The 19,908-nt window shown below is 41.8% G+C and overlaps 1 protein-coding gene across 17 annotated transcripts in view; it reads right to left on the bottom strand.

Moving 5' to 3' along the window:
• Window positions 1–3,435: 3,435 nt before the first annotated feature.
• NRG1 (neuregulin 1) overlaps window positions 3,436–19,908 on the bottom strand; it is a 456,310-nt gene continuing 439,837 nt past the window's right edge. For 6 of the 17 annotated variants that reach the window (XM_072358887.1, XM_072358892.1, XM_072358893.1 and 3 more), the window contains 4 exons: window positions 18,087–18,213; window positions 17,103–17,233; window positions 16,307–16,510; window positions 3,452–12,028 (listed from right to left, as the gene is read on the bottom strand). In XM_072358887.1, coding sequence (XP_072214988.1) covers window positions 11,377–12,028; window positions 16,307–16,510; window positions 17,103–17,233; window positions 18,087–18,213 — 1,114 coding nt within the window. In that variant the 3' untranslated portion in view covers window positions 3,452–11,376. Of the gene's footprint in view, window positions 12,029–16,306; window positions 16,511–17,102; window positions 17,234–18,086; window positions 18,214–19,908 lie in introns of all 17 variants that reach the window. The other 11 variants (XM_072358894.1, XM_072358900.1, XM_072358891.1 and 8 more) reach the window with 8 other exon arrangements.

Genomic DNA, 19,908 nt, shown 5'->3' with positions numbered 1-19,908 from the left:
GGTCTTACTGAGGACTGGGGTAATGTGTGAAATGTATATTTCAAATCATGACATACCTTTTACAGCTGACACTTGTGGCACATTAGCTGATAGAGATCCTAAAAGGATACTAGGGATGACAGATTTCAAGTATAATGAGTATATACTATACAGCCCTGTGACATTATTACTGTCCCTGATATTAATTTCATTAGCAATCCTATTTTTATTTCCAGTAGTTGCATTAGTGACTGATATTAGCAAAGCAGTTATTCATGACATTGCAGAACCTCTACAGATTTGTGAATGAAGACAGGAACATTCATTATCATTTGAGAAGCTGCAGAGTGCTCATCTGCACAACCAAATTGTGGTGATATTGAGGCTAATCAGCACATATAAATGAGGGCTGCACTCATTGTAGAAGGCTTTCTTCCCCAGGGCAACTCATTAGTCTTCAAAGACCAAGAAATGAATCTGAGTTTCTCCTGGGAAGGCTGGGGTGAAAGCTATGCATTTAACCTGGTTATCTTCATTTCTATGTCAAAGAGAACAACTTCTGCCCTGGGCAGGCACTAATTAAGCATCAGTGATTCATAAGCAGGATTCTCTATGTCCAACTTTTTTAGAGCTCTTGCACTTTTCCAAGCCTACGAAATGTGACCTCAAACATTTCTACCATTTAATCTAACTATGCAAAAGGCTGTTCCAGAGAAGCAATACTCAGTGTACATAGCATAGGTTATCTTTATATGCATTAGGGAGATATCCTGGGGAGTTGAATGGTGGATAATTCGGTATTCTAAGTATAGACTAACAAGGAGTTAGTACCACCTAGTTTACCTGTGAAGACAGCAGTCCTTGGAAATGAGAATTCTTGAGCACCTTGCCATCTCTCACACAGGCACCCCGAGGCTGGTAGATTCAAGTTAGCAGTCTTATCAGAGAGCTTGTCTAGAACTTTGCAAGAGCCTAGCTTGGTAGTCTGTGTTGGCAGAGCATGATAAGTTCCATGCTATCAACAATGCTTTTCTATCAGCAGCAGAGGAGATATCCTCTACCCTGTGTGGGACACCAGCTTGCAAAATCTCTGGGACTCTCAAAGAGAGATCTAAGATGATAACATTGCTGCATCCTCTGTGAGATTTTACACTTTTGATGAGTGCAGTTATGTGCTTTAGGCAAAACTGATGTCTTGCAGTGGATAGCCTCCATCAAGTTCTTGCCAAATAGGTAGAATCACAGAATCACAGAATGACCTGGGTTGGACTGGACCTCAAGGATCATGTAGTTCCAACCCCCCTGCCTAGCAGGGCCACCAAACATACACATTTACTAGATCAGGTTGCCCAGGGTCCCGTCTGTGACTAGATGGGACAGCTGATTACAGAGCTACAGTCCCTGGACACTCATGTCTCTACTTGGGTGTATATGGGCAACCTTGACCTTGTTGTCTCTACCACAGTTTCCAAGAAACAGCTCTGTTAAAACTAAACCCTGTCCTCTCCCAAAGAGCTCTGGTTCATTTGCTGTCAGAACTGAGCTGAGGCTCAATGTTGGTTGTGGGTGAGATTAGAGCATCTACTGCACTGCCTGTCACCCTGTTCCTGTGAGTACTAACCCTGTTTGCATGCTGAAAGTTTCCATGACAGTTCATCTCAGCTTCTACCTGTCGCTTCTCCAAGAAATCAAGGAAAATATTTGCTCTTTGGTGTAAGAAATTGTTCAGCCTCCTAATCACTGGATGCCTCTGTTCTGAAGTAATCCTTACTACCATAGCTGTCACAGCAGAATACTGACAGTGTCTGGTTTCAGGCCAACAAGCAGAAAGTCAAACTGCATATTTGCTTCCTCCTCCTCCAGGCTACAAGAAGCACTGCTGAGATCCTGGGTCTCCTCACTGCAGGAAGAAAGGCCTGGGTGGGCGTCTCTATGCCAAAGGGCTTCCCTGACAGCCACTAAACAGCCCTGACAGCAAACTGCAGCCAAGAATGGCTGACCTTTGGAACCCCCCCACACATGCCTTGGGCATGAAGCACTGCAGCGCTCACAAATGGCTCTCTTGGGGCAATGAAGACTCTTTGGAACTTTGAGCTCCATCAGATCTTTGGGTTCTAGTCCTTGGCTGAGTTTTTGAACCTGTGCTCTGAAGTTCAAGATCACCCTGTTCCTCAGGCAGTATGACGTTTCTCACCATCTTATCTTGTGATAAATGGTACCTCACTTGGTGAATGTACTAAACTAAGCAAAATAAATGCTTAATGGCAAAGTTTTTTTATCTTTTACTTCCACCTGAGGTTCTGCACTATGAGAACCTCATAGCAAACCCCTTTGTTCTTTCTTCCGCTCACTCCCCTCCCCAAAAAGGCTCTTTTCATTTTCTTATATCTGAAAGATGTGATGCATACATATAAGAGGGTAATTGGGGAAGAGACAGACGTAGCACTTCCAGACCTTCATCCAAGGAATACCTCCAAGGGAGATCTTGGAACTATATGCTGACATTGGTCCTGGTGAAACACTGAAGGAGCAAACAGCAAGAATGCTATTCTCTTGCAACTGAGAACCTATTGTGATCACCTGGGGACAGCATCAAAAGCTTTTTGCTACTGCACTGGTGGAACGCATGTCAGTTAAATGGAATTACAGGGCTGTTGGATGGAAAACCTTGCTTTTTGAAGCCCACAAAAAATGTAATATGTTGCCACAGTGAAATTTAATAAAAATCCTGTGTTTGACTACCTGAAGTCCTAAAATGGCAATTGCAATGAGTTAATTGAGGCACAGAAATATTCAGACAATCCAGGCTGTATCAGGCAGCCAAATGAAAGATCTGAGGGCAGAATTACCTTGAGGACAACCCCGTTACTTGGACTTCAGTAGTCATAATTTAACCTTTGGATTTGGTAAAGCTGTTTGTAACAAGCCATTCAAGTCTGCTTTGAAAGAGTTTGGCAACTGGAATGAAAAGAGGAGAAAAAGCATAAGAGTTCCTTTCTGATTTCATTGAAAAGACTTAGGATGCATGGTTTGGTGCTGTGACAATTAAACTGCTGATTATAAGAGAGAAACAAGCCAGCTTGACTTGCCAGTTCTGATTCTGGAATTTTATTACTGTGAGCTTTATTTCACAATATATTAACCTTCAGAGAAATGTCTCATGTTTTCATTTCATATGTTCAAATAGTGTGTGTAAATGCTAGTATGTCAGAATTACAGTATTTTTAACAGTTAGAATGTTTTGTGTAACACCAGGGTGGCATTCTTTTGTTTCCTAGTGCTTTTCCTAGGCAGTGTTTTTAAAACTGGATGCTGAATTGCAAGCTCCTGAATTTTTACTGTGGCATTCATGGAAATGGCCTTTATTTATTATAGTTCTAAGTTACTGATTTCACAGCATTAGTAGTTCCTTCTGCTCTTTCCAGAAATGAGTCTGTAAGCACAAGTATCTTACTCTGCTCATACACATTTTGCAGCTTATTTTCTGTTTCTGTGGATGGTTTGAATCATCTTACCCTCATCTTTGGGGCTGTTAGTGTACAGTGTGGACCTCAAGACTGGAATGTCCTGAGAGCCAGAACTCAAGGAAGAATTGTCCTTCTGAGATTTTCTCTCTTTTTCTGCTTATTGAGAGGTCCATTAGCCCATTACTTGGGGTGTCTTCAGTAATTCTGTTTTGGATGAATTCTTTTTACCTTGGGTTATTTCAATAAAATGGGAGACATACTGCCACCCTTGGCATTAGGCTGAGTCCCTTGACTGCACCACCATAGCAGTCCTATCTCAGTCCTGCTCCTATTGAGAGCTTCTCTGCAAGATACGATTCAGTCTACCCAATGAGGGAAGAAGCAGGCATTCCATTCCAATCCCTTCACATCTGTACAGGTCAACTACCACCCTCATATTTTCTTTTCCTCTGCAGAGCCAAAGGTGTTTCCTCCTGGATGCAGACAGTTTTGCAGCTGTTCGCTGCCTTGTTGAAGCATTTTTACTTTCCTGTCACTGAGCATGCACCAAACATCAGGAAATCATTACAGTAAATTGGGAGACTTGTGTATGTGTGTGTACACTCAGAGAACACATCACCCAATTGTCTGCAGCAATGTGCAGGGTAAGTTAAAATACCTCCCACACAATGTTTGGTTTCTGAAGCTTGGTTCCAAATTGGCCATTAGCAGAGTAATGATTTAATCAGTTGTTAACAATCACTGTACTCCCTACCAGCTGAAGAACATGTAACACTGCAATGACTCCCTTGCCACCTCCTCTGCTGCTGTCATCAGAAGAGCTGGGCTTACTTTGGGTGATTTCTATGTACTGCTGCCAGAGTTCCTCTCTCCTGAGTTGCTAGGGCATCACATCCAGTGCAGGGAAATCTCTTGCTATCCCCAAGGGGAAGAAATAAAATGGAATCTTCAGCAGCAGCTGCCATTAAGTGCCCAGCTTCCAATTAGAGTTGGTGTTGGGTTACCTCTTGGAACTAAGGGCTTAAAGAGTGAGGTCTAGCTTGGAAAGGGAATTCTGTTCATATTGACATCTTTGTCTTGGGCTCAGTCAGTCCCTGCACTGCAGAACTCTAAATACCCCCTGGTGGAGGGAGATGTATTCTGCTGTATGTCATTGACATCACAGCAATCCTAAGTGTGCTTAGGCCTGGCAACATTCCAGCAATTTGTTGCTGGGACATGTGAAACTTGCCTTTAACTCCACCAGTGATTCATAACATTTGCTCTGCCAGACTTAGTCTGGGGACATTAGGAATAATTTTGCCATCAGTAGAACCTTCCTCCTAAGGGCTAATCTGTAATGACCCTATCATGGCATCACAGCATCAAGCAGAAGAGACACTCTGGAATCAATATTTCCCAACACTCTGTCTTGTTTCAGAATGGTAAAATGAGCTGTGAAGTGTTCCCAGGGGGCATTCTTTAGGATCTGTTGTCACTAAAGAATAGTTTTTCTACTTGTAACCTGAAAATGGTCTTGGGCTACGTACTCTGGCTACAGATTGACTAGCAGCAACCAATGTCTCTAGGCATTCAAAATAGTTTTATTCCTGCCATCTGTAGCTGAGAAAGACAGAACTAGCTTGGGAAATCTGTTGTCCGAATTCCTGGTTGATAACTTAGTAGAATTTGCACACTGGCAGCATACACTGCTTTAGGCTACAGAAATGAGGAGAGGGTATTTCTTGCTCTCTTGTTCTGAGATCATCTGCCTCCACAACTTGTGGAGAAGCTCACAGGCTGGAGTTGACAGAGAGAGACGATAGGTTAAAGACAGCATGTGATGAAGAATAACATGTTTGCAAGAACATTCATTTGGGACACAAAAGAGTGGGGTTCCTAAAGCATTCTAAATATGGTCTGTTTCAAACATGATATTCAGTCTTCAGTTCCTTTGACTCTGAGTGGTTCCTATGTTAAACTTAAGTTCTTCATAAATCCTTTTGCTTCACCTCCTACTCAAGAAAGACCTGTGAGAGACCCTGAGGAGGAGACTGGCTATTCAGAGCAACTCATTTCTACTTCAGCAGCCTGCAATGCATTCTTCAGCCTAAAGAAGAGAAGGCTCCAGGGGGGCCTACCAGGGGGTCTTCCAGTACCTGAAGGGGGCCTACAGGAAAGCTGGGAAGGGACTTTTCATAAGGACATGTAGCTACAGGACAAGGGGAAATTGTTTTAAACTAGAGGAGGGTAGATTTAAAATAGATATTAGGAAGAAATTCTTTACTGTGAGGGTGGTGAGACACTGAAACAGGTTGCCCAGAGAAGCTGTGGATGTTTCCCCCTGGAGGCATTCAAGGCCAGGCTGGATGGGGCTTTGAGCAATTTGGTCTAGAGGGACATGTCCCTGCCTATAGCGGGGGGTTGGAACTACATGATCTTAAATGTCCCTTCCAACCCAAACCATTCTATGCTTCTGTGATTCCATAATGTCCACTTATTTTCAGTTCAAATATTCCCCATATCTCATATGCTGTGGGTTTAGTAATCCTCACTGGATTACTGTTTGAGATCTGGGCCCCTCTTAGGAGCAAGGAAACACTATAGATTCACTACCTCTTGCAGCAAGTCCCTCTCTAAACTCCCTATTCCTCATGTGAAAAACCACGTCTTTTGGAATATGGTACCCAAGTTCTGTTTGGTACCTCAGTTGTATTGGAAAAGATACTGAACAACCAGTCCTCTCCTATTCTCTACAAGATAAATATGTTCTTATAGATCTTTGTGATACAGCTCCTCAGTTGTCCTTTCTTCCAGCCTAACAAGTCCAAGTTTACTCAACGTCCCACGAATCACACTGTCTCCAGGTATCTGCCCACACTTCTTGCCCTCCAAACCATTCCCAGTTATACTATTTCTGTTCTGAGACAAGAAGACCAGAACCACTGATTACATTTAAACATGAATTTATACTGTGCTATGGTGATGTCCTGTGATAATTTCTAGAATCTGTTTTGTTTATTTTGACTGTTGCTGAGCATTGGGATGACATTCACATAGCAGCCCCACTCTCCCACCTCCCCTGCCACCCCACCTTGGTGACAATGGTCACAGTAAATCTAATCTAAGAAACTAAGATTGTTTTACCTAGGAGCAGAAATGTCTGCCAGAGACCTCCATAGGAAAAACTAGAAAACACAGGGAGCAGTGGCCCACAGTGTGTAAAGCCATGATAGCAGACCTGAAACTAGGCAAAACAAGATCTTTATGATAATATTTGGATCCAGAAAGATGGTGGCTATTGACCTGACACAGACTGCTGAGCAGCTGCGCCAGTACAACACATGAGCAATTTAATCCAGCACCTCTTTTACTTAAAATGAATAACAAAACCTTAATAAATCAACAATTACTTATTGCTGTATTTGGGATAATAAATTCTTTAGTTTATCAGTAGCTTGTGGCTTCCATAGCATGTTCTTTGAACAGTTTGCCTTTCAGTTACATCCCCTTTCTCTCCTGAACAATAAATTAGCATTCTTTTTTTTTTTTTTCTTTTAAAGGAAAAGAGGGGAAAAAGAGGATATATTACAATTTTTTTTTTTTTTCAAAGCAAAAAGAAAAATGCAACATATTTTTGACATATATCTTAAAATAATATGAGGATAACTTTCTCCGCGTGTTAGATGACTATGCATAAATAATAAAGGACGTTATGTTATTTACAGTGTTACACAATAAACTAAGAGAGTCTTATTTAACACATAATCCATAAAGACAGTAAATGATGAAAACATCCAAGTATATACAAGATGTATTTACAGTAGAATAGAGAATTACAAATGATGATAATTGGCCATGTTCTTTGTCTGCCTTTCTCTGCAGCATTTTATAGGTGCTTTTTTTGTTTCTTACTAGAAGTAAGTCCCAGTGGATGGTATGTAGCCACACTGCAGAGCCAGGAAGTATCCAACAGGTTGAGATGTGTTCTTTGAAGGAACACAAGTTTGCTATCCTGGATGTTCAGGTAACTGCTTGTGGTGTGTGTGAGAAAAGCAGGGAGATGCAGTATTGTTTTGGAGGATTGAGCTTCCCCGGTTCCTGATAAAGGCAGTGGTTGATCTCTCAAATCTGGGGGTGCTGGGGTGGCTCAAGTGAGGAAGGGAATACAGGCCAAGAGGAGGGGGTAGGTTTTTCTGTTATAATAAAACCTCTGTGGAGCCGTAATGTTCTACACCAGCTGAACAGGCAGGCTGCACCAGGTTGTGAACAACATCTTCCAGATATATACCCTTAAAGGAAGCCTTTATTTCCTGGAGAATTTTTGCATATAAATAAACACGCAGGGAAAGCTCACAGCTCAAATTAAAAGACATGGAAATAAACAAGGACAATCTGAACAACCTGGCACAAGTATGTTGAGATTGCCTAGCTCAGAGGTCCGGGTAAGGAAGTGAACATCCCCCAGGGGAGTTGGCCTTCCCCGTAGGCACTTGCTGGCTCTGCTCTGCACTGCTGCAGTCCACAGCACCTAGGCCAGCAGGAGATGGCTGCAGCCTGTCAGCAGAACCTGTGGCCATGTGGACTTGCTAGCTTTGGGGTACGGTCTTGTCAGATGTGGACGATGCCTACCCTCCTCACAGTATGCTAAAAAGAAGTCCAGAGGGGAGAGGCTGTGTTCTGCTCCCACAACTGTGAGTGCCAAGCCAGGGCAACTCCCATAACTCACTGTTGGATGAGTTGTGCTGTAAGGCTGGGTTCTCCCCAAAGACCTAAGGGCTTAGGCAGCCATATCCCCAATTGTATTTTCTTGTTCTTAGGTCCATGTTAAGTCCCCAGCCTAATTTCATGTTTCCTCTACAACACACTACTGTATGTACCTGGTGGTGGAGCAGAGACTGCACAACACTTTGAGGCACTGCAACAGAAGAGAAGTGACATTTTCCCCTAGATCCACACTGAATAAATCGTGTGCATCCAGCTCCCAGGCATGTGATTGCTGTTTCCCTTTGTACTGAACTTATTTGGTAGTCAGATAATTTACTCCACTTCAAAGCTAGCTACCTTTCCTTCCTGATGAATCTATCTGGGGTATCACAGACCCCTGTTTGTGAGCTGGCCTTGTAAGTAATCTATACTGGAGGAGATTACGAAAGACCTGCATTATAATCTCTATTCTGACACTAAAACAGGTGATTTGGGGACAAATCTTCAAATCTTTTGTTCCTCCACTCTTTTTTTTTTTTTTCTTTTTTTTTTTTTCTTTTTTCCTGCCTTGTCTGTCTTGCAAGATTGTTGCTGTATAAGAAGCCTTACTGAAAGAACAGGAATTCAAGTGCCTCTGGAAACTAAGAACGCAAATCCTTGGAAACTGATGGTCTGTGTAAGGAAAGTTCACCTGGCCCTCTGTGCTACTGAGCTGCAGTTACTGGGGAAATGGTTACTGCTGCATGGGACTGCAGATAAATAGGCATGACTAAGGAGATGAAAGTGGGTGTATGGTATATAGAAATTGTACTGAACTTTTGTTCTGGTCTGCAAAGGCAAAGTGTGTTCAAGTACATGCCAGCTAGGGAAAAAATGGCAAAGGGAACTTGAGTCCAGACAACTTGTAGTTGCTGAGCTTTTCCATATGCCATAGACTTCTCAAATAAGCAGTGCTATTTCAGCCACCATGTAGCCCAAAGATGTACTGATCTTTTGCTTTTATCACCAACATCCTAGTACCCAACTTCATCATCATTTTCTTCCTTTTATGAGTTGTTGTTGTTGTTCTGTTGAATCTGGTCGTTAGATGGATACCTATATATTAATAGTGTGACACACCTCATCTCTACTATGAGAAACTAGCTAATTTTCATCCTCCTGATAAAGAGCTTCATTTACTAGACTTTGCTTTCAGATCTCAAACCAATAGGACATTGCATTCAGCAAAACTCTCAAACACATGCTTAACTTTATGCATACACCGGATGCATCAATGGGAGTCTAGCACATGCTGAAGATAACTTCTGCTGGGATTAGCATAAGCATATGCTTGAACAATTTACTGAGTCAGGACTTCAGTTCCTTGGGTGAACATATCACAAAAATTTCTTTGACTTATTTCTCTTCATTTAACTGGGACCAGGACATGGCCCAAAGGATGAGCGTAGTTTGGCTGAAATTCTTGTTCTTTTGACATGGCTCTTATTTAGAGTCCAGTAATACCTGTAGAACACATGTTCTCATTTTCAGAATCCCCGGAGTCTAGGAAAAACATTTGTTTTCCACATCAATCCTGAGTCTATGCTGTGCCAACTGAACACAACAAAAATCAAAAGAAGAGAAGAAGCAGAGTGACCCTGACTAAACTGATAGGAATTCAGTGCAAAAGAGGCCATTTGCTTCTGTCTGAATGGATGCAACAGCTCCAGCACTGACAGCACTCTTACAGTCAAAGACTTCAAGGCCATCACTGTCTATATAGACATTCATATCTAATAGCCACGCATAGTACGGGTATAACCCAAATCATGTGCTTGACTTCATACATGGACTTACATCAGCCTTGTTTTCTCTACCCTAAACAACGGAGTCAATAAAAGCAGCTAGAAATGGACTCCATGCTTTTGCTATGTCCTTCCTTCTTCCTACCACTTTAAACCATCCAGCAGATAAATTCTTCCCTGAAAGTAATTTCTGTGTCCAAGAACAACCCTTACTCTAAAAGCAATGCTAACAAGGTATTGCTGGAAGCTTATCAGGGTTCTTTTTGAGGAGAAGAAGAAAACGGAGAAAATTGAGGGGAAAAAAGGGAATAAATCATCTTTTAAAAATCAACATTAAAAAATAGAGGTGAAAACTGATTGCACTTTTATTAGTGGCATTTGTTTTCCAGCTAGATCTCTTCCTTGCTTAGTTACAGATATCTGCTATAATATTTGCCCCATTAACTTAAACTAATATAAATCTTTTTTTTTTTTAAATTATTTTATTTTTTATTTATTTTTTTTTTTAATTTTTAATTTTTTAGATTTTAAATAGATTATTGGGTTCAAAGCCTCAGCTAACCTAAACCCATTTTTCTAAGGGATAACTAGAACAATTAATATCTGGAAAATAATGAAATGGCAGCTCTTAGTGATTACAAGCTGACCTCTGATTAATAATATATTTGGTTTAAAATCACAGTATTACTTTCTTTCTATAAGTAACATTACTTAATGCAGGTTTTTTTTGTTCATTTGTTTTGTTTGTTATCCTGCTGTAATTAATAGTAGCATGCTGTTGGATCTACTATTATCCCAGTGCTCAACAAAGCAAACCTTTTGGCTGTCAGAGAGCAGACAAAACTCTTTTCTTATACAGAAAGCAAATAAAATGTCTTATAGAAGAAAACAGGCTTTTTTTTTTTGTTTTGTTATTTTTTCAGCTTTTTTTTTTTTTCTTTTTCTTTTTTTCTCTCTTTTTTTTTTTTTTTTTTTTTAAATTTTATTTATTTATTTATTTTTTCCTGGTGAAGTGGATAAGGGTAGGAGTGCCATAACAGGGCTTTTTGATCTGGGGATTCCACAACAAGCAAATGGGGACTTCTGCAATTCTTGCAAATCATACATCCAGTCATTATAATGCAGTGCACAAAACAGCCAGAACAACTGAGGGCTAGAAGGTTTTGCAAAATACTACGGGACAGCAATCATTGTAGCTGTACGAAACTTGCTCTCAACATAACGTAACATAAAGGCACCATTGATATCTTTCCCCATTTTGGAAATACTGTAAAAAATTGCTACATATGGCACATAACACATTTGTACATACGTATAATTAATTTATAAAAGTTTTTTTTCCTCTCTTGTTTTCTATCAGCGGAATTGCTAAAATAAAATAAATTGTTTAATTTAAGGGTGGAATACTTCATTATATAAAATAAAGTTTTACATGTGAATCTATGTGTTTTGTTTATGTCTTATACAGCAATAGGGTCTTGGTTAGCTATTACACCGGACAACCTTGCTTGCAATTCTTCTGGTGTGGAGAAGCGATTTGCTGGGTTAGTCCTGCTCTCAGCCAGCCGGTATGCAGCGGCCTGCTCCAGACTGGTTGCCATGGGATTTTGTATGCTAAGAAATGGTGTATCCTCACCTATTCTTTCATCTTCTGTTTCGCTCTCAGAGCTAGCGCTCTGAGAGCTTGTGTCGGAGTCCACTTTGACCCTGCTGGAAATATGGCCATTGGGCTTTGTTCTTTTCACCCGCCGGCTGTTAGTGAGTTTCTTTGGAGGCTCCTGTGCTGGTTCATACTCCTGTGTGGTCTCATACTCCTCATCCTCCACTATCCTCAGAGGACTGGGTGGCAGACTGTTGCTCTCATGGGTGGGATTGTTGTGGAAGGAGTTGAATTGCTGAAGGTGGTTGTCGTACTTCTCACGCAGCCGCGGCGGGGTCACCAACAGCAGCGGTCTCTCCTCGTCCATGAAGGGACTCACCGCCACCGAAGGGATGGAGATGGTCAAGCTGGAAACTGGTGGTGACATTTCAGATGGAGGGGACTTGGGAGAAGTTGGAGTGTGGAAATCAACAGGTGACATGCGAGCTGGTGTAGTCATAGCTGAGACATACCTGACATAAAAGAGACAGGAGAAAGTTGCGGACACCAGCAGTGACGCATGAACATGGCTGCTTATGTGGACTGTGGAGAATAGGACAGAGAACCACTGAGAAGCCTCACCATCCTCATGTACATCCTTAGTGTTGAGACATTCTTTTTGCTATTAGTATGACATCATATTAGCCTATGAAACCTCTGGCTTCTGGAACTATGGTGAAAAATGCTTCAGAGCAGGAGGAACCGAGAAAGCCCCCAGAACTATTCCCCTCCAAAGATCCATGGAGATACTATAAACTGTTTGTTAGAATTATTTCCTGGAATGAATCCAGCAGTGACAATCAGAGATATGGGAGAATCTGGGGTACATACAAATGAATAAGAGGAAAGAAAGGAAGGGATTTGAGGGAAAATCCTCTTGCAGCTTCACCCTCTTCTGGTAACCAGACCAGCTTAAGGAGAAAAGTAAATTCTGGGCAAAATTAGGAGCAACATTCTGTTAATTTTAATCACTAGGGATTGTGAGAGCTTTGTGCTGCTGCTCAGTGCACTGTCAGCTAGCCCCCCTGGCAGGCTGGCCTATCTGCAAAGAAATATGACTGCTCAGTGCCTGAGGTAAGCCCAGGAATCCAGCATGTGAAGTAGGATGTTTAATTACAAAGGTGGACACAAGAGAGCACAGAACCTCAAGCATTTCAAAAGCAAGTGGACATTCCTCACCCCAGCAAGCTGCAACAGACACTGCATCAATCTGAGCACTTGTTAAATCGCCTCCACATTGCAGCTACTGTCTTACAACACTACCTCTGCTTTGAAACAACACAGAACACCTAAGTGCTCTTTCTGTCTGTTTCTTTGTTTGTTTATTTGTTTAATGATAGCTTTTAACTTGGTGCAGTATAACCCTTACAACTTTTACTTTGGGTTTTGCAGGATTAAAATTATTACTATTTTTCATACTAATGTCATTACTACATATTAGCATGTGATGATTTTTTTTTTTCTTTATCTTTTTGCCTATTTTGACTGTATCCAAGCTTCACACAGGAGGCTCTGGCTGTAGCTTTACAAGTCTGAATATGATGCATTAGCTGTCCTTACCTGGGAACAAATGCTGATAGAGAGGATGGTGTTGCTTACTGATAATTATCGCTCTGCAAAATTTGCACCTGTTCCTTCTTAAGTTTTTGTAGGATGGAGTGAGGTCAAAGGTGATATATAAAAGTGAAACTCTGGTGCTGCCATGCTGCTTGTCTCAAAGGAAGAGGACTTTGAGCTTGTTTGGATCAGTGGAGCTCTCTGTGATGCTATGAGGTCACACTGATTCATGAGGATCAGCCTGAAACTTCTTGATTGAGGGAGCAATGCCCAGCATGACATTTTGCAAGGTTTGGATTTGCTTTTTGGTCTTATCTTGTGTTCACGTGCTTGAGTTTCACCTCTGTGCAAACTTATCTCCTTCTCATAGATAGGCCAACTGAGACAAGTTACATGGCTGCAGTTGATGAAGTTCATTTGTGGTCTATTAATCCGAGTCCAAAAGTACCAAAATAAATCCGAATCAAACTTTCTCATCCAACTTGTGACTCAGTTCAACATATTCCTGTTGTTTAAAACAAAGAGTTACTGGATAAGAGAAACCAGTACAGACACTGAACAGATGTGATAAAATGGGGTAAATCTGTTTCAGTAGAAATACATGATTTACATCACCTGAGGAACATGGAAAAAAAACAAACCAAATCTGGAATACATGAGAATTAATCAAGCTGGTTGCAAGTGAGCAGATGGAAATTAATAGGTCTGTGCACTGACTGAATGAAATTGTTATTTACTTCTCCTTGCATTAGTAAGCTTTTTATCTCTTTCACTTTTTAAAATAGGTGTTGTCTGAAAAACTGAAGCCATTCTACCTCTCCAGCTGGTACAGCTTTGACACACTGGAGTTTAGCTGATCTGGTACTGTTAATGTACTTAGTTAAAAGCATTCAGTGCAATGTATGTGCATGCTTCCATCAGTGTAAATTACTCATGCTGCGTGTCATGCATTCATATGTTTCTGGCGTAGTTCCACACAGTATAATAGGATAGCACTAAGAAGCTGCTGTCCTCAAGCTGAGGTGCAGGTGCTGAATACAGGCAGCTCTAGCCTATCCTGAAAGGAAGGTTAAAAGGTGATGGATTTATCCAGCTTTCTGGCCAACCATACTGGCTCAGTGAAAAGGGATTAGAGTGCATGCACATTCAGCCAATTAACCAGTTATGTGCTGGTAACTTCACCATATGGTTCAGCTTGTCATGCAGAGACAGCATTTTTCAAGCCCCTCTCCTGTCAGATGGCTAAGGACTTTATAAAATACACGTGCTTGACGCCTCTGTTCATGGTTGTGACATGGTGTACAACAGAGGAATAGGGCCACGCAAAAGAGACCCTCTTAAAGTCTGTTCCATTTCATTTCAAGATTGTGAGGGAGCTGGGGGCCTGGAGGATGGACGTGCACAGGCTTGATTTGCTAATTCAACATTTGATTGCCTCAGGAAGTCATTTGTCATCTCATATGCTCCTTTATGTTTCAGAATCATTTTTAGTTGCAAGTAATTCTCATTTTCTCCCTCATATACACATGCATACAATCCATCTCTCAGAAATCATCTGCCACATATTTCCTGCTTGCTAGAAATAAAAAAGGCCTAATTGAAAGCCTGGAGAACTATTTTTGCCATGCCAAATTCACAACCATTTCAGGTGCAGGCTATGCCACCAGTGCATGGTGAATTATCACAGAAATGTTGCTCGATTTCACTTGGAGTGCAATCTTGAAGAAACACCATCACTGACAGAACACATTGCTCATTCTCACTGAAAACACCTCCTTCTCCCCCTGCAGTCTATGCAGCTTGTGTTAGGGTGTAACTCCACATCTCCAAGGCCATTGCCATGGGAATGCTGAATGATCTGTGCTTCCAAATGTGTATGTTCAAATACACAAAGTAGCTGCATTACATGCCACTCGTGGGCATGTGGCAGTGCACCCCACCTGGTTCCTACGTAGGATACAGTACAGTATTTAATATTCTAGGTCCTTATCCTGCAAAGCACTCATTGAGCTTCACCCTGCATGAGTGACCCCACTGATTTCAATGGGGCTACTCACACAGCTAAGAGTTAATCCCGAGTAGGTACTCTGCTGGATCAGGGCCATGGCTGTTTATGTTGTGTGAGCCACCTATCTTGAAAACTGAGTTGCATGGCAAATTCCAGATAAATTTTATATAAGAGAGACAGTTTGCTGTCCTTTGTGGACCCACAAATCATGTTCAGAAGGTCCTTATCTGTGGTCCACTGTCCTGCTGCTAAGCAATTGTTCTTTGTGTAGCAGCAGTTGCATGGTTTTTGCTGTACATGCACATTCATTCTTTTGGAAACCACACTAAGTCTCCTACACAAGTTAGTCTCATTGTGGATTTCCTGGCTGCATTTTTGACATCACAGACAGCCCACAATATCAAAACGCCATGTGATTTCACAGTGCTCAGAGTACTGGTCTAGTATCATTTGCTTTTTTTCTCTTCAGTCACATTACTGGGAGAAAAGCCCTCTTTCAAATCTTGTTTCTCCTCAGTTTTTCTGTTTCTCAGCCTCAAACCCAGAAACACTTTTCAGTGAAATCTTTCTTACATCTAGTTCACTTTAAAGCTGAACTTAGGTACTGATGAAATAAGTCTTCCAGACTTTTCTTTGTAAAAAACTTGGCCAGCTATGCCTCTGGCTACTCTTGATCTAATAATGACCTCAGTACTTATGGCTTGCAGTTTGTGCTCTTTGCTTTTATTTAATAAAATGTCAAGGGGAATTTTCAGAAGAGATAATGGGTTTAGGATCTGGAATCTTCCAGAAAGTAGATGGCAGCTGAATATCTGTACTCTTAGAAGTACTTGTCACCCTCTTAAGGTTCAAAACATTCCTTTCTCCCCATCTTTTGTGTCTGATAAAATTCCTCAGTAACCAAGAATCAGTCAGAAATCCATTTTTACCTCACACTGAAAATTTCTGAAAAATGACTTAGCGGTGCTTATTCATATGTGAACTGCAGCTATAAGGAACAGAGGCAGGAAGGGAATAATTGCTTTCCCAAGACTTCAAACTACTACCAAAGTCTCCATCTTCATTATAGAGGGAAGGTATGCCCTACACAAGCATCACTGTTGGGTTTCCTCCTATGTTTCCAAGCAAGGAAACCTTTGGGGAGACCCTGCCAGTTGGAAGCAATGAGGTAGGTGGTGTGTGGTACCTTTCACTGTGAGGAGAGTCTCGATAGGAGTCAGGAGTCTCTCGTGCATGCCGGAGGAAGCTGCTGCCTTCCCGTGGCCCACCAATGCCATTGAGGCGGCCTCGTGGCCCTGTTGGGCTGGTGTGCCTACTATTCTCCACTGAGGAGCTGACGAGCACAGAGTGGCTTTCGGAGAGAATGCTTTCGGTATGGCCGTTACTCCAGCTGGAGGAAAGGATGAAAAGGGAGCAGTGTGAGATGAGAAGTTTAATCAGGGGAAAGCAAGGATTCCTATGCAGCTCTGGATGTGGAGCACAGCCTTAGGGCTGGTAATTTCTTTCTTTTTTTTTTTTTTTTTTTTCCTTATAGGAATGCATGTACACTGCCATAATTTTTCATGTGTGGGTAAAGTAAAGAAGAAGGACATTCTTATCTCCAGTAGCGGAGACTGGTCTTTAAAACAGAAGAGCTGTCACTGATTTAGCAGTTGGCAAATACTGAAATTCACCCGAAAAATACTGGAATGGCTTTCACTAAATAAAATACTTTATTAAATTATTTATTATTTATTAGTGAATTTATTAAATTCACTTTTTGAATTCCTGGAAAGATAATTATCTAGGTGATGTGACATCATATTCATAAAATAAAAACTCTATAAATGGAGCTTAGAATTTTCTTTTTCTTTTTCCTTTTCCTTTTTTTGTTTTGTTTTTGTTAAAAACAAACAAACAAACAAACAAAAACACCATCTTTTCTGTTTTGCTGCAACAACAGGATGATAGTACGGGTGTTATTTTACTTCCCAATCTAGTACCTGTGGCTAGGTGTCTGGGCGACTGTCGTGGAGTGATGTGTTGTTGAGGTGTAGTGGCTTGTAGAAAACGAGGTCTCCGTTTCTCGCTCAATGACACGTTCACTAGAGATTATGTTTTTTGAAACATACTGCTATTAAAAAAAAAAAAACAAAAAACATACAAATGTCAAGTTTAGAAAACGGAATTTACAGCATATCCTCACACATTATGCACACGAGGGCACAAACTTTCTCACCCAAATACAGGCAGAAACTGCACTAACACACTCAAACACTTCCATGTACACATATCACATCTAACATCAAAATAGAAGTTGAGAAATAAGAAAATTAGCAAATGACTGCATCATAATCAGATCATAAGCAACATACATATGTAGGAAATGAATGAGAAATCCTCATGGATGGAGACGCAGAAAGGTAATCCACACACTGGTACCAGATGTCCAATGGACAAGACAGCAGTAGTTAATTAACAGTGCAACTGCTCATAGATATCTGGGCAGGAAATAGCTATTTCAGTGCCAATGGCTGCAGCAAAAGGAATGGCTGACAGAATGACCCAAAGGCTTGTGAGGTGGAGCTGGATAAAGGTTTAGGTGCTGAATGGCTCTCTCCACACTGTGCTCTGACAAAAGGCAAGGGGATACCTGTGGATTACTGGCCTCAGCCACACATCCCCAGCCAGTGTATTGTCCAGGTGAGGACCTCACTCAGGCTTTTACCCAAGAGGCTGCTTTTTTTCCCTAGCTTTTCACAAACTTAAGCTGCTGCAGAAGTTGATAGTGTCTAACTCTTTACATTCTCTTTGTGTAAAAAGCCTTGCATTTCTGTTACATTTGAGTGGAGAAATGGAGTGGGCATCACAGCTAGCACTGCTCCTTGGAAACACAGTGTTGAGGAGCCTGAAGCATGAGTTCATATTGTGGTGGCAGTTGCCATGGCACTGGCAAACAAGGCTGAAATGTGGGCAGTAAAACCTACATTCACCAGCTGGACATTGTCCGGTGGTGGGTTGGGGTGGTGTGGCCCATTTGCCATGTTCATCACATTGTTCCTCTCCGAGCGAAGGCTCTGCCGAAGGCGGTCATGCAACTTTTTCCTCTGCTTCCTGTACATGAAACATAGAAATGTTTTTAATAGACAAAAGCAAAGCAGCTGCATCTTTCAGCACAACAACAATGACGATAACAATAATATAAATACTCTTTCTTGCCAGAACTTTCCCCATCGCTGCAAGATCTCAGAGTCACTCCTAAGATCACAGCACTAATTGCAGCTGGAGCTGTGGGGACCAGCAGAAGGGAGAGATGAGTGGGCATCCGTCCAGAAGTCAGCAGGCCACAGGGGGACGTGAAAACGTGTAAGGGTGAAAGATGCCATTTCCAAGCCACGCTCTGTCTCTGGAGAAGCTCTTTACTGCACTCCAAAGGGAAGTAGGAAGGATTTTAACCCCGTCACCTTGCCACCAGCCAACAGCCATGATCAGGCTTCTGACAACCCGCTGGGATTCACTTCTCTGCTACACAGGGAGCTGCCACCCAATACAGGGTGGCCTCCACCTCAGGGCCTGACCGTGGATGTTGGCAGTAGTGGCAAGGCTCACCAGCGGCCTGCTTTCTGCTTTCTCTTTGGCTTTGCCTTTGTTTCACAGGCAGGCTGATGTGTCTAACAGTGGCAAAGTTTAAAAGCATGGCTAAGACTGGGGCTAATTTGTGATACTGCAGCTATGTAATTTTTTTGTGGGATTCATATCCTTAACCCAGACATACCCCTTACATACAGACATGTTAAGAAGCCTAGATTGCCAAGAAAGCCTGAGAAATAGTACCAAGTGAGTGGGTGTATGAGGTATGCTTGAGACTGCAGCCATCCTGGAAGCTCTGGAAGGTTTCATTACAGCAACATCAGACTGACTCTGAAACCTTGTGATTACCAGGCAGACACCAGGTTTGTTAACACATTCAAGAGAATCATCAGTATTTTCTATTAAGATCATGGTCTTTGGCTGATTGAGTCACTTTTATTGTGTGTTATCTTCAGCACCATCCTGCCACAGAATCCGGGAAAGTGAAGGGAGGATGCAAGTTCCAATACACTGCATAGAGCATATGAGCTTGGCTGTGGTAAGAGCTGAAATATTCACAATTCCCTAAGCTGTATGCAGAAGTGCAGATATTTTTGGAGGGATAGGATACTGTAAGAAATAAACATTTTCAATCCTGTTTTGAACTCAAGGGGATGATTTCAAGTTTCCCAAAAAGGAGGGGAAGAGTGAACAGTATGCTGAAGCTTGATAGCTGGGAAACTTAAAGACAAATAGCTTGACACACTGCATTTTAAATATTCTAAGTGTATTTCTGGGCCTGGATAGAAGACATTTGATTTATGTCACTCCACGTGAATGGTGTAAGTAGACACAGCTGCCTAGGATATGTACCTGTCTCAGCAGGACACAGTCCCAGGTACACATGGGCTTTGTGTTTGGCTCAGCTCCCTAGGCATCATGTTAGGATGCATGGGTGGTTAAGGTGAATGGAGAGTTCGTGGCAGAGAGGTATCTGAGCAGTTACCAAAAGGCCAGCACGGGCTGAGAAGGTGCAAAGACAAGTTTAACTTGATTTCACAGAACCGTTTCATGGGACCCTGGAGCTGTGTTGATGGTACCTGAGGATGACCTAAGTCCCTCAAGCTGGGAGATAAAGTGAGTTTTTGAGGGTGTTTCAATTCAGTGTGTATGTGGCTGATATCCTGGCACTTACTGCTTTGGAATCTACTGCTGTAATGTTTCTACATTACTTCCCAA

This window comes from Excalfactoria chinensis, chromosome Z, assembly GCF_039878825.1.
Source record: "Excalfactoria chinensis isolate bCotChi1 chromosome Z, bCotChi1.hap2, whole genome shotgun sequence".
In the NCBI taxonomy this organism is placed as follows: Eukaryota; Metazoa; Chordata; class Aves; order Galliformes; family Phasianidae; genus Excalfactoria; species Excalfactoria chinensis.
The sequence above is the reverse complement of the archived record's forward strand: the minus strand, read 5'-3'. Positions and strand labels throughout refer to the sequence as shown.